The sequence below is a fragment of the Trematomus bernacchii genome, unplaced genomic scaffold (genome assembly GCF_902827165.1).
Source record: "Trematomus bernacchii unplaced genomic scaffold, fTreBer1.1, whole genome shotgun sequence".
Taxonomy (NCBI): Eukaryota; Metazoa; Chordata; class Actinopteri; order Perciformes; family Nototheniidae; genus Trematomus; species Trematomus bernacchii.
Window position 1 is genome coordinate 4,401,642 of NW_022987685.1, and position 13,169 is coordinate 4,414,810.

The 13,169-nt window shown below is 41.7% G+C and overlaps 1 protein-coding gene across 1 annotated transcript in view; it reads left to right on the forward strand.

Annotated features, from left to right (window-relative positions):
- Positions 1–13,169, forward strand: part of LOC117487960 (adhesion G protein-coupled receptor L3-like) — a 181,785-nt gene that overhangs the window by 106,321 nt on the left and 62,295 nt on the right. The window contains 2 exon segments of the mRNA XM_034136751.1: positions 4,761–4,775; positions 7,384–8,184. Of these exon segments, the coding sequence (XP_033992642.1) occupies positions 4,761–4,775; positions 7,384–8,184 (816 nt within the window).

Genomic DNA, 13,169 nt, shown 5'->3' on the forward strand with positions numbered 1-13,169 from the left:
AACTGAGCAGCTTTCCGCAACACAAACATTTGTTTGTTTCCAGATAAAAGGAGGAATTAACTACGGAGCTAATGTGGGCTGTTGCTTCTGAACGACTGAACAATGTTACCGATTAAAATAAGCTTATAATAAAGGTATTCGGTCAGCTTCAGGACTAGGAAAGACACAGATAGTGTGCCATTATGAAACCATAACTACCAAATATACAGATGTTTATCCTCTAATTGAGGACATGTAATTTACAGATCAGAAAAAATTCATGCAGTATTGTTTCAGTTGCTAATCACTACTGTTTACATTTTCACAATAAAGGTGTGTGTATAAAAAGGGCAGGTTCTGGGGCTGAAATAACAATGGCCTTACAGAAAAAGAAGATATCATTTCTCCAGTTGAGAGGCGAGATAATTGCACAGGGAGGCTGTGATTACCAATGTGGATAAATGGTGGTGTGAACAGGGTGAATGTGGACACACAGACACTGTTCTCCCCACTAATAGCTGAATAAACTGCTGTAATCTATCAGCTGCTTGTTTTCTACTTGCTGCTTTTTCTCTCAATACTTACAGGATCATCCTTGCCTTTTCATGGAGACTAAAATGTACACGTATTGTAATAAACGCTGAACAAGCTTCATAAACATTTCCATTTATCTCAGTGTGTCCTACCCACACACACGTCTGATTAAGTTGTTAGCGTGCCAAGCATGGAGGATATAGCTCTAATTAGAGAGTGGTCTCTTTGGGGGGTCTCTCCTTTAATGATCACCACACTAATCAAAGCTGCTTTTCCTTGTCTTTTATTTCTCTCTTTGTTCGCTGCTGCTCCTCCATGTCTTGCCACACACAACACTAAACTCCCTCTTTGTTTCTCCCCCCCATCCGTCTTTTCCTGTGCCATGATTTCAAGGTCCTTGAAAATCAAGAAATGTCAGCAGGTGCAATTATGTTATTTCTGCTCCAGTTGTCCCTATGTTCCACAAAAAAAGTATTTCATTTAGTTTTGCCTGCACTCTCTTTGTCCCTCTGTTGGTCACTCCCATGTGGGAACAGGTTGGACGAGAGCCAAGTCCTTGCACCTGTCCCTCAAAGAGAAACACACACACACACACACACACACACAGCATCCTGCATTGTCAAGGTTATAAGATAGCATAGCAGCGTCGCAGCAGGAGGCAGAGGGGAGGGAGAGGAGCACGCAGACAAGTGGTTGGAAGAAAAAGAGGGGTGTTGAGAAATGAAACCTGTAATGATGCTGGGGGAGACTCATGAGCAGCAAGCGAGGGAAATGATGGGAAGAAATGAGGGAGACGAAGAGAGAATGGAGAGGAAGAGGGATGGAGGGCTGCATGTCCTCCCCCATCCTTAGGCACATGCTATTCAAAGCCCCGTAATTTGTGTCATTAATTAAAATGCTGATGGGATGGAGTTAAGGGGTTTGCACTCTGCAACTCCTCAGCCGGGAGAGGGAGAGAAGGGAGGAAGAGGGGGAGAAATATTGCAAAAAATATTGCAGTCATTCCACCATGAATCTCTATTAGCGGCTAATGATACCATTCTGATACCTCTCAACCATTAGTGTGAAATTGGGAAGCGTTAATTATTCAAATAAAAATCCATACGGCTGCCGCTCACATGACAGGGTCGCTCTCTTCTTTGTTAGCGGCTCAGCGGGGGCCTAGTATGCAGAGCCACTTCGTACGTGGAAATTATATTTGACATTATGCATTATCTGAACAACTACAGTGCAGACTGCATTGTGCACTGACGGTATAATAGGATTTGATAAGGTATGCTATGGCTGAGCAGCACTGTCTGCCTTTTATTATCGGCTTTTCACAAGTGCTGCTGTAGTTTTTCATTGTAATGATAATTATTAGATGTGTGAATCTTTCCGTATATCACAATTCAATTAGATTGTTAGGTGCAGGTTTTGATTCAAACTCATTAAGTGGTTCATAAGTAGCTGATTGCAGGATGTACTCCAGTCAAATGTGTGCAAATAAAGGGGGTGCGGTAAAAATAGCATGAAAGCAGAGTAAGCTTTACAAAAGATGACATTTATTATTGCTAAACTTGCACAAATACACACATTTTAATAAAAAATAACTTCACATTCTAAAAAACCTAAATTCCGTTCCGCATGCAACAAAATACGTTTTAAGGCTTTGGCTTGCTGTCTTTTTATTTCTCACTAAATAGTGTATGATTACTGGCAACTAGTAGTACAATGCAGCTTCTTTGAGGGTAAAAACCTTTTAAAATAATATTTTCTAAGCTGTCCATGATTTTTCCCCGAACCCAAAATAATTTTCAACCTCAGAAACATTTGATTTCAAAGGGAAGCCGTGATACCGGTTGCTTCTGTTCAGTTTATTACATTTGGTAACGACAGCTTGACCAATTAGGTGAGCTGCAGCCTCGTCCAGCTTTTGGCAGCTACAGACTGTTCCACGCTGCACACACTTTACTGGCTTTATTACTCAGTTATTGTTTTGCCCAAAATCGGTTGCCAGAACTCAGTCGAAGCAATGCATTCACTTAAACTGTGACCTGCTGGATCTGCAGGAGCTTTCTATGGCTGAACTCTTCTTGAGATGGAAAATGTTCATAACATGAGCCTTGTGATGCTCTATGAGACATCCAACTGCTCATTGCAAAAGCAGAATAACAAGACTTTTTTATTTTTCCATCAATTGGTGCAATTACTGTTTTGTGTTATGTGCACATGCTGTGTATTTTAATCATCAGGACAAGGCTTTATTTAAGTGTTTATGAATAGAAGATAATGTATTGTGAGCCAATGAATGAGCTTTGGAAGAGAGACCCTTTCACAGATGTGAGGGCAGCTCTGAAAGCCCCTTCATTTTTTATTTGTGGGGATATTTTTTTAATAGTTTCAGTGCTTTTATACATCAGAGAGGAAGAGGCAGAGAAGAGGATGAGAGAGAGAGCTAAGTGCTTTTTAGTGACTCAATGACAGCCGTGACCAAAATCGCATTAAGGTCACAATGGTAGTGGAGGGGTGGAGTAAAGAAGGCTCTCGAATGAATCAATTCTCCGTGTCGCTCTGCTCTCGGCTTTTCTCTCTAGATTTCCAGGCTCCTATCACAGGTGGTGCTGTGTTTGTGGTGACGTAAAGACTTATTCTGAGTGATCCTGAGGTGACCTTGCTGCATCCAGCGGCGTTTCATGCTCACATATATACTGTACGTTCCTTGACGGGGATTTCATCCAAATCCTTCCCTCCCTCCTTCCAGGCAATGTACCACTCATCACATCCCCTAATGCCTTTTTCTATAGATCATTACCCCGCTACCCCCTTGACATGTTAGCAATCGCTCAATCAGAGATGCCGGCCTCCCCTCGGCCTCCCAGTTGTGTGTCCGCAGCTCATGGGAGGTGAGGGGGGGGGCGTCGTCACTTTGATTTGATCGATGGTGTCCACGTGCCTTTTTACAGTTTTGGGCAGATTTGAGTTGCAGTAATGTTGATGGAGGTGTAGCCCTGAGCTCTGTATGGACTTATCGTGTTGATGAGGTGCTGTACCAGTGTACAGTTTTATTATCTGTCACACCACCCCCCCCCCTACCCCCTCCTCCCACCAACACTACTGTTTTCTGCTTTCCCTCGCCTGACCCAGCTCCAGTGCCTTGCATTATGATTGTTCTCCTCTAATAACTTCCACATCTCTCAAACTCTAGCCCACCCACTGACCTCCATCCCTCCCCTCAGCCGCTCTCTCCATTTGGAGGAGAGGACTCTTGTAAGCCCTGGTAACAGAGGTTAATCCTCTCTTATTAGAGGCAGGATTACTGCAGGGGAAGGGGACAGGAGCAGAAAAAATACCAGGACTAACAGAAAAAAGCTTGTCCAGAGAGGAGGGAGTTTAGATGGACTAACCACAGCCATTTCTCGACAGGCTCTCAGAATACATGTTAGAATCACTTAACCCTGCAGCCATTTTAAACAAACATTTTCTATTTCTGTCTGCAGATTTCTCCTTAATTCAACAAAAGTGAGCATTACATAATGCCTCATTTGCATTTAAACATAACATTTAATGAAACTTGTAAAACATAATTGTCCTAATGTACATGCGGTAATGTCTTGCATGCGCACTAAATGCAATTTTCTAATGGCTGACGTTATTTTTGAGATTCATGGAGTGATCCAAATGTTTGCAATTTGGAACTTCTTTAATGAGGTAATGCCTCATTTCTATAATAAATCATACAATTTCAGACATTGTGTTACAAATAATATTTGACTTATTGTAAGTTATTTACTGGGGTGGTTTTATGATGAAATATGTTAGTTATAGCAGTCAACAATGAAGATATTCTAAATGATTTTAACCATTGAAAATATCACATCATGTATTTCGGTAGCTTCATGAGTCTATTGGGTAAAAAAATAACATTATTATCTATGGAAAGTGTGAAATCCGCATTTTTATTTATTGCAGTTTTACCTAAGCTTTCTTCTAAGTGGCCATATGGTTATTTTCTGGAGAAGTCGCGTACTATACATCTGTTTTACAATTTGCCATCACTGCAAAACAAAACCTTGTACAATTTCAAAACCTGAATAATCTGTCTTTCTTCCTACAGGCCCATGTTAACCACTGTTTCTCTTCCTTCTTTAAGGCTAATGATTGAATGCTGTGTATTACTAACCATGCTCTTCTTGTACAGTTGTGTGATCACATTATTAATCTGTTCTCTTTCTTTCTCTCTCTTTTCCCTTCACGCCTAAAAATAGAAGTGGAACAAAAAGGTAACTAAATGCCAACAACTTTTCTTTCACCTGCATTCTCATCTGGGTGTAGGCTTGCTTTTTTTTTTTTTAACGGTGACGGGTGCTCAAGCAGGACATTTTGTACGTCTGTGCTCATTGTTTGTCATGCATGCCCTTCATGGGGAAACTGGACCTTCATTCCTTGCTCATCAACGTTTCGTGACATATATATGATGGTTATTTAAGGTAAGGTCATTACAATCTTGCAGTAAAGTAACCCTGGGGTGTTTTACCCTGCCTTATAACTGAAGATTATTCCCGCTCTGCTTTATCAGCTCCATCATATTAAAGCAGAGGCTGATCAATACTCTGTCCAATAAGCTGTCACCATTTTTGATTATAGCTCTAACATGATGATGGCTATAACCTTCAGGGACTCTCTTGTCAATACTGGAAACAGATCATAGCAATCTTCCTTTATCAGCGCTGCATGATGCTGCATAACACCACATCCACATGGTGCATTGTGGGTACGCTTCATCTGCAGATTTGGATTAAAGTCAAACATGGAAATGGAGTCATTAAAACAAGAGTGAAAGGTTCTGCTTTAATAGCGCTGCAATAAATTGAAGGTTTCATTGTAGTCATGAATTAATGACACATCACTTAAACCTTTGTCAGAGAGAGTGAGAGATGAAGCTGGAGGGCGGGGTCAAAAGATTTTATGGAGATGTTTTCTGTCAAATTCCCCTATGAAAGCCAAGATTGCTTTTGTATCACATCCATTTTACTTTCACCTCCTTTAAAAAGCAGATATTACAAAGCTCACCTACTGTGAACTCTTGCACATCCTCATCCGTAGAAGCATCTTTAGAAACATCCCTCTGAGCATTTAGTGAGATGTGCCATGTCAACGGGAAGCTTCTCGCCACGTCGTCCTCCTGCAGGGAGACAACATGTTAAGTCTTCAGAGAGGAGGAGGGAGGAAGCCTCTGTTATAGCTGTCTCCTTCTTCGCCTCCTCTTCCTCGCTGCTTTTACTTCTCCATGCATCTGCCGGAGAACCTGTCACACTGTCGGGTCATTACAGAGAAAGCACCCTTCACACACTTTGTTTTCATGGGATTTACCTTCCAACAAAACGTAGAAAAATAGGAAAACTGTCTTCTTTTGCTTTTCCTGTACCTTCAGGATTATACCTTTATGTATTAATACTCTGACTTTTAAGACAGTATAATCCTGTATTCAAAAGACGTATTTTCAGAAATTATAATTGCCTGAGTGGAAGGTAATCCATAATGAACTGAAATGAGTTTCCGCACACCGTGTCCACTCACTATTGACCCGCTGCAGCTGCACTGCCCGGCCCAGCCTTATCAGATTTCAGCACAAACCAGTTCACATATAATTAGTTTACTGCGCGGTGTTGTAAATCATGCCGCAGACCAAAGATGTCATGTGGGTGAAATAATGGACAGGCAATCATTATATGGATGATGTAATTACTGTTTTGCTATCTTTTGTTTTCTTTCTCCTGCCTCAGACAATAATCACAGTGTAGCAAGTTATTATAATGTTTTAACGTTGACTTGGGTGTTTTTCTCCTCTGGTGCTGTTATATTTAATATAGAAGATATTTATTCTAACATCTATATTGGCCACCATAACAGAATGAGTCAAACACATTTCAACAGCCCAAAACACTTCCATTAGGAGTTAACATGCTGCAGCTTCAGAAAAGTAGCAAATATAAAAACCTACATTTGCAAAAAACGCATGGAGAAACATCTTCACCGCCTTGAGGAAACATGTGCAGTGTTTACTAAGATCTAAACGAAACGCTGCGAGGAGTAATTGTAGGTGTTTGGTCAGTATATTTGAAATGACCAGGTTAGCTTTCAACTAGCTTGCTCACAGCGGATCTGGAATAATACCGGAGGGGATCATGTGATCATATGGTCAAAACATTTGCCAATTGAACCTACATTTTAGGTACGTTTCTAGTGACAGTGATTTTCATCCAATGTATAATCGCCGAATGTCAACAAGTGCTCCGGTCCCAGCTGTGTGCATCACTTTTTAGTGTCCCTTGGTTTCCGTTGTGTTTTGAGCTTCCTGCAGCGTTTAGTTTTTGCAGCGTTTCATTTTTAAAGTGCTTTGAATTAACGCTGCACACGTTTCATCAACTTGGTGAACGATTTCTTAATGTGTTTCAACATCATTTTCTGTCTTGTTTCTGCTTTACATTAATGTAAATGAAATAACCCTCACTTCATCTGTTCTCCCTTCATTACAACTCTGTTTTTTCAATGGCATTGTGAAGTAATTGCCTTTAGGCTCAGCGTAAATGAACTAGAAGTGTTGTATACAGAACGTTTAAACTGCAATAAGTAACTGAAACCAGATGAGCATTTTGAGGCATTGAGACATATATAAAAATAATATAAATTGTGCTTTTTTGGAATAGTTGTTAATTTAAATGTACATGCTTTGTAAAACTAATCTATTAATATGTACTGCATTTAATCCCAACCTTGCTGACTTAATATCTCACAGTGTGGAAGATTAAGCTGCAGGTTTACCTCCTAGAGGTTTAATACCTGCCAATGTAACTCTGTACTTGTCTTTCCCCTCTTTTGGCTCCTCAGTCTTCCTGTGCCCAGGGCTTCTGCGCAGGGTGTACCAGAGCGAGCACCTCTTTGAGTCGGACCACCAGTCTGGAGCATGGTGCAAAGACCCGCTGCAGGCCTCCGATAAGATCTACTACATGCCCTGGACCCCGTACCGCACCGACACGCTGACCGAGTACTCCTCCAAAGAGGACTTCGTCGCCGGGAGGCCGACCACCACCTACAAGCTGCCGCACCGCGTGGACGGGACCGGCTTTGTCGTGTACGACGGGGCGCTTTTCTTCAACAAGGAGCGCACACGCAACATCGTCAAGTTTGACCTGCGGACTCGAATCAAGAGCGGCGAGGCCATCATCGCCAGCGCCAACTACCACGACACCTCTCCCTACCGCTGGGGGGGGAAGTCGGACATTGACCTGGCTGTGGATGAGAACGGCCTCTGGGTGATTTACGCCACCGAGCAGAACAACGGGCGCATCGTCATCAGCCAGCTGAACCCCTACACGTTACGCGTGGAGGGCACCTGGGACACGGCCTACGATAAGCGCTCAGCCTCCAACGCCTTCATGATCTGTGGGATCCTCTACGTGGTGAAGTCCGTGTACGAGGATGACGACAACGAGGCCACAGGAAACAAGATCGACTACATCTACAACACGGAGCTGAGCAAAGACGGCTTCCTGGACATCCCCTTCCCCAACTCCTACCAGTACATCGCAGCCGTGGATTACAATCCCAGAGACAACCTGCTGTACGTCTGGAACAACTACCATGTGGTCAAATACTCTCTGGACTTTGGAGCGCTGGACAACAGGCTTGGTAAGAACACCTCATTTCTTTTTTTCTTTATGTAATCTGTTTTGAAGACGTTTTCCGGTCAGAGGAAATTCATTGGTTCCATGGGCAAAGGGGGAGCAACATAACCACATATTTATGTTATGAAGGTTATGTATTTCTAGATGCCATACATTTTGCCTTGCAAGTTCAAGATCCTAACATTATTTTTTTTGGCAGAAAATGACTTATTTCATCTTGCCACACACTAAGACCAATTTTTAGACAAAGTACTTGAAAGGCTCTTAGAAAAATCTCCAATATCTTCTACTTGTTGTTCGTTCTGACTCACTTTTCTATTGTTGGATGCAAAGAACAGCTTGGCATTGCAAGCTGTTAAACTTAAAGTCTTGTTTTCTATTAATAATTTGAGTATTTTCAAGAAAAACATTGAAATACATTTAACTAATGAAGCACCTCAACACAATGTGGGCTAATGTGTATAAGTTAATTGCCAACATTAAAGTAAATGTATATAAATTATTAGAATACAATTGTAGTTAGCATTCATATGATCAGCTTTATTAATTCTCATTTAATGATATAAGAAAACATGTGTAATTCACACACATAAAGCTGACTAAATGATCTAGAAGTCTTGACACATTGGAGGTTTAACACTGTAATTATTTCACATTTCGTGTCTCACGCATATGCTTTGCCTCTCTCTAGCTATTCCTTCTGCAGAGAAACAAGTGACTGCACACATCAGACTTCCAAAAACCCTTTTGAAAAGTGTAATTTCTCCCCTCCATTGTTCTTTTTATAAATTGCTGCTTGTTGTGAAGCATGAAACAGGGGGAAAAAAACCTGTTTTGACACACCATGGTAATTCTTTGCGCTATCTCATCAACAGCTCCAGTCAAAAATGTCACAAGTTGTTTGAGTGTGAAGTCCCTACCTCTGCTTTCTCTGGAGCTTTCTCTACCTGCAGCCTGCCAGATTAATTATTTTTTCTCCACTGGCTCCTACTCGAGTCCAAATCTGTTTCATACACCGAGTCCTGCTTCAACACACCTCGTCATATATTCTTTCATTCAGTAACCACGCTCACTCTGTTTGCTTTTGATGCTACCAGTAATATAATTTGTTGTCGTTAAGGAGAGTGAAATGCTGTTGTTATATGCTTTCAGCTTTAAATGATTCCCCATCATTTTTAACAGTCAATCACACGCACGTGAGTGTACACACACACACACACACACACACACATGCACAGGCATAATTCAGATTCCCAGCAGCAGATGTTGAGTTGTGTGTTCACTGTGTTGGTTGCAGAACAGAGTGCCCTCTAAAGAGGCTGCTGTATGAATATAGATAGTTAAACGCTGCATTAAGAAGATGTATAGAGTCTAATACCAAATACAAATGTCAAATAAACAGGCTGGGAAGAAATGAAAGACTGATTGAATAGACTGTAAATAATTGCATTTCCTAAATACAGAAACAGGCTGTATTCCGGGTAAAGGCAGTGTTTTTCTCTGTGCATATTTTCACACAATTATCTCACAATGAGCCTGATTGTGAGATTGTATGATAGCTTTAGCACAATATCAGTTAATTCAGCATCAGTGTAAGCACTTCACAACACACACATTAGTCTGTATGTGCTGCTGAGTGATAATGTCTGAACAATTTATATGGAGACATGGACAAACTACATTTGACGAGGAAAGCTGCAGTAATAAAAACAATGACTGTGAAAGAGCCACAAATGTTTGGAAGATACACCAATAAACTAAATATGTGTACTAGTTTACATTGGGTTAAGTTAAGAATATAAATAGGAAACATGAAGTGTGCTCAGAGTTCAAATGCAATGTAGAACTTTCCTTCTCAGCAAACTAAATTGGATCAATGTGCCTGTTAACGAACTCAGAAAGGTGGCACTCTGATCGCTCCAACACGAGCTCATTTCCACCTCCACAAGCATGCATGACCTGCTGTATCAGTGCAGCATGGTATATATGAAGCAGAGAGAAATGTCCTGGCTGCAGCCTGGGCCTGCTGCCATGTTCCCAACCACAACACCTGCTGCAGGGCAGGAGGCTGGCACAGGCCGATCATATGTGGGATTGCACAAAAAAACAAGATATGAACTGGTGCTTTACCTCACTACAATAACAAAACAATATGAAAACATTCAAATGCAGTGCACTAAAAACAGCATATTTGTCTGCATTTGCAATATTCCCCACTCTTTGCTGAATTATCTTCAACAGGCAGTACGTTTATTTTCATCAACAGGCTGTTTTCAAGGACAGATGATCTATCCCTAAAAGTGCTTCCATGACAACTACATTGATCATCAGAATTCACTGAATTGGTAATACAATAAGTGCAGGATTTTTTTTTATTAGCAGGCAAAAAAACTCCACTGTTCATGATCACATTCAATGTGGAATATGCAAGGACGACTGGAACATTTCTCTATGATAGTTTTTGAAAACATAAAAGAAGGAAACGGCACACAATACTTGAATAGCGAGTTGACAAGAAATACACAGTGCGTTCAGGAAATCGAAATGTTGCAAACTCATTTTCAGTGGCCACCGTGGCCTCGCTGGAGGTTGCAGATCTTCAGCCAGTTGTGCAGATTCATTGTCTCTGAACTCACTCTGACCTAGTTCTTAATATTCGCCTTTTAGAGATTTCTCACCTCCTCCACCAAGGACAAACTGCAGAGGCAGAGCAAACACCTCTGATTTGAAAAGTTGCACAAAGTCAGAGTCAAGATAGCGAGGAGTATAATTTCTAGAAAATTAGCCTTGAACAAAAACTGCTCCATCAAAACCAGCACATAATGAGAGCTTGTTACTGAAAACATGTCAATGCTCAGCAAAACATACATTCTCTGAAGCCTTTGTCTCTGTGCAGTGTCACGGGTCACCAATAATATTATGTTCTGTGTGATGATGCTTCTGTGTGAGCCTTTGTTTGAGATTGTTGTATCTCTCTGTGCCAATATATGCTAACTGGATTTAAATCATATAAGCGGAGGGTGTGTGCAGCGACTCAGACATGCAGTATTGTTTCGCCTGGAGACATTGCTCCTGGCCTCGGCTTTGGCAGAATTACCTCTGAGCCGCCTGCACAGAGAAAATGACCCTGAGTCTCACACACCTGCTGCTGCAGAGAAATAACATCCATACATCATGTGTAAGCTAAGATGCAGTTTCTTTATCCCGAAGAATAGTACAGCAATCTATTTGTGCTGTTGTTGTTGCCTCGGTATGAGTTGTTCCCATCCTCTCACATTTCAGTGACACAGTGATTCTTTTGTTGGCTCGTGATTGGCTCACAGTTGGTGTCATAGATTCATTCCCCGTCTGTCGGCCCTATAATGTTGCCACATGTTGCCATCTGTCGGGGGCGCCGTGCCAGCCCTGCCGACGTGCCCCCCCGACCTCCATGCCCAAACAGCCGATGTTTGGGAGGCTCAGGCCCGTCTTGGCTCTCTTTGGAAGAGCCTGACACATGCTAAATTGATTAAGAGTGTCTAAGTAGTAAATGCATGCTGGCAGAGTCTGCTGGAGATAATCTGAGTGTGACTCAGAGCTCTTAAAGCCACACTGATGTCCTCTGGGGGCTTCACCCTGTGGCCTTCGAGTGTATGTGTTTTTATTATTGTATATATTCAAGAGACACCCTGCAGGTTTCCTCATTCAACATTTTCATGTCTTGATTATGAAGCTTTAATTAATGTCTCTTAGCAATTCAAACTAAATGCTACTTTTCACAATAACATGATTCTGCATGCTGCATGACGCCCATTTGATGTAGAGCTTTAAAAATGTAGGCTACATGCTTATTTGCAGGATACACACTATCACATGCCTCCTGCACTTCCTGCGGAGGGCAATTTTCTTCCAGGGAAAGTGTTATGTTTAGGATTATAGTTGAGAAAGATTTTTCTAACACACACACACACACACACACACACACACACACACACACACACACACACACACACACACACACACGCACACACACAAGCCCTTTAATGCTGCAACACAATAGGGCTCTGTTAGTAATGCAGCTTTACATTTTTTCAGCATGGAATCAGGGAGCACTTTGTTGCTGCTTCAGAGCCCCTTTAAATCTTCCTGCTCCCTAGAAACATTTGTAAAATATTTTCAAAAATAATCCTAGTGATCCTGGTAACCGTACTTGGTATTTTGATTTTGAAGGAAGCCCCTGTCTCATGGTTCAGCATGAGGCATGTTCTGTGTGATACATCATTACACGTCACATGATTTTGTCTGGTGTCCCTGCTGCTGGCGGGACATCCATCACGAGCTCCACCTTGATCCAGAAATCATACACAGATCAGCTGTGTAGTGAGAGGGGTGGCAGGCAATCCCTCCATTAAGGCCAACACACTATCCATCTCCCTGACATGTGCAGAAATGGGAAAAAATGTACTTATCAAAGACCCTTATCTCATGTAGAAAGTTGTGGTTGAATGGGGATTATTAGGACGGGCTGCATTGGTATCTTTTTGTGCCATTTTCAAAGTTTTCTACCTAAAAAACATTCTTATGTAGCCTATTTCTGTGCAGTGTGTACTGTGAGCAGGATTTGGCACTTCAGTAATATCAAACTCAAAATGTGTGTAACTAGAGCTCTACTTTACAGGATATACTCTTCCAAACTATGTAGATGTCTGCCAATTTCCTCCAGAGTGCCAAATGTGCCACATAATATTTAACAGGCTTGGTGACACACCAGCTCAAAGTGATTCATTTTGGCCAATCAGTGAAGTAAATGTGATTGGAGGCCTCTGCAGCATCTTCAACTCTCATTATCACCAGAGTCACAGATATTCCTTTTTGGCCCGTTTGGTTGACAGTATTTTGAAAAGCCCTTCTTGAGGTTTTTTTTTTTTGGAGAGGCCGTTGAGGACCTCTTGCCCCCGCCAAAACGTTTGACGATGTTTGGCCTTGTCAGAAGATGGAGACTGGAGCTTT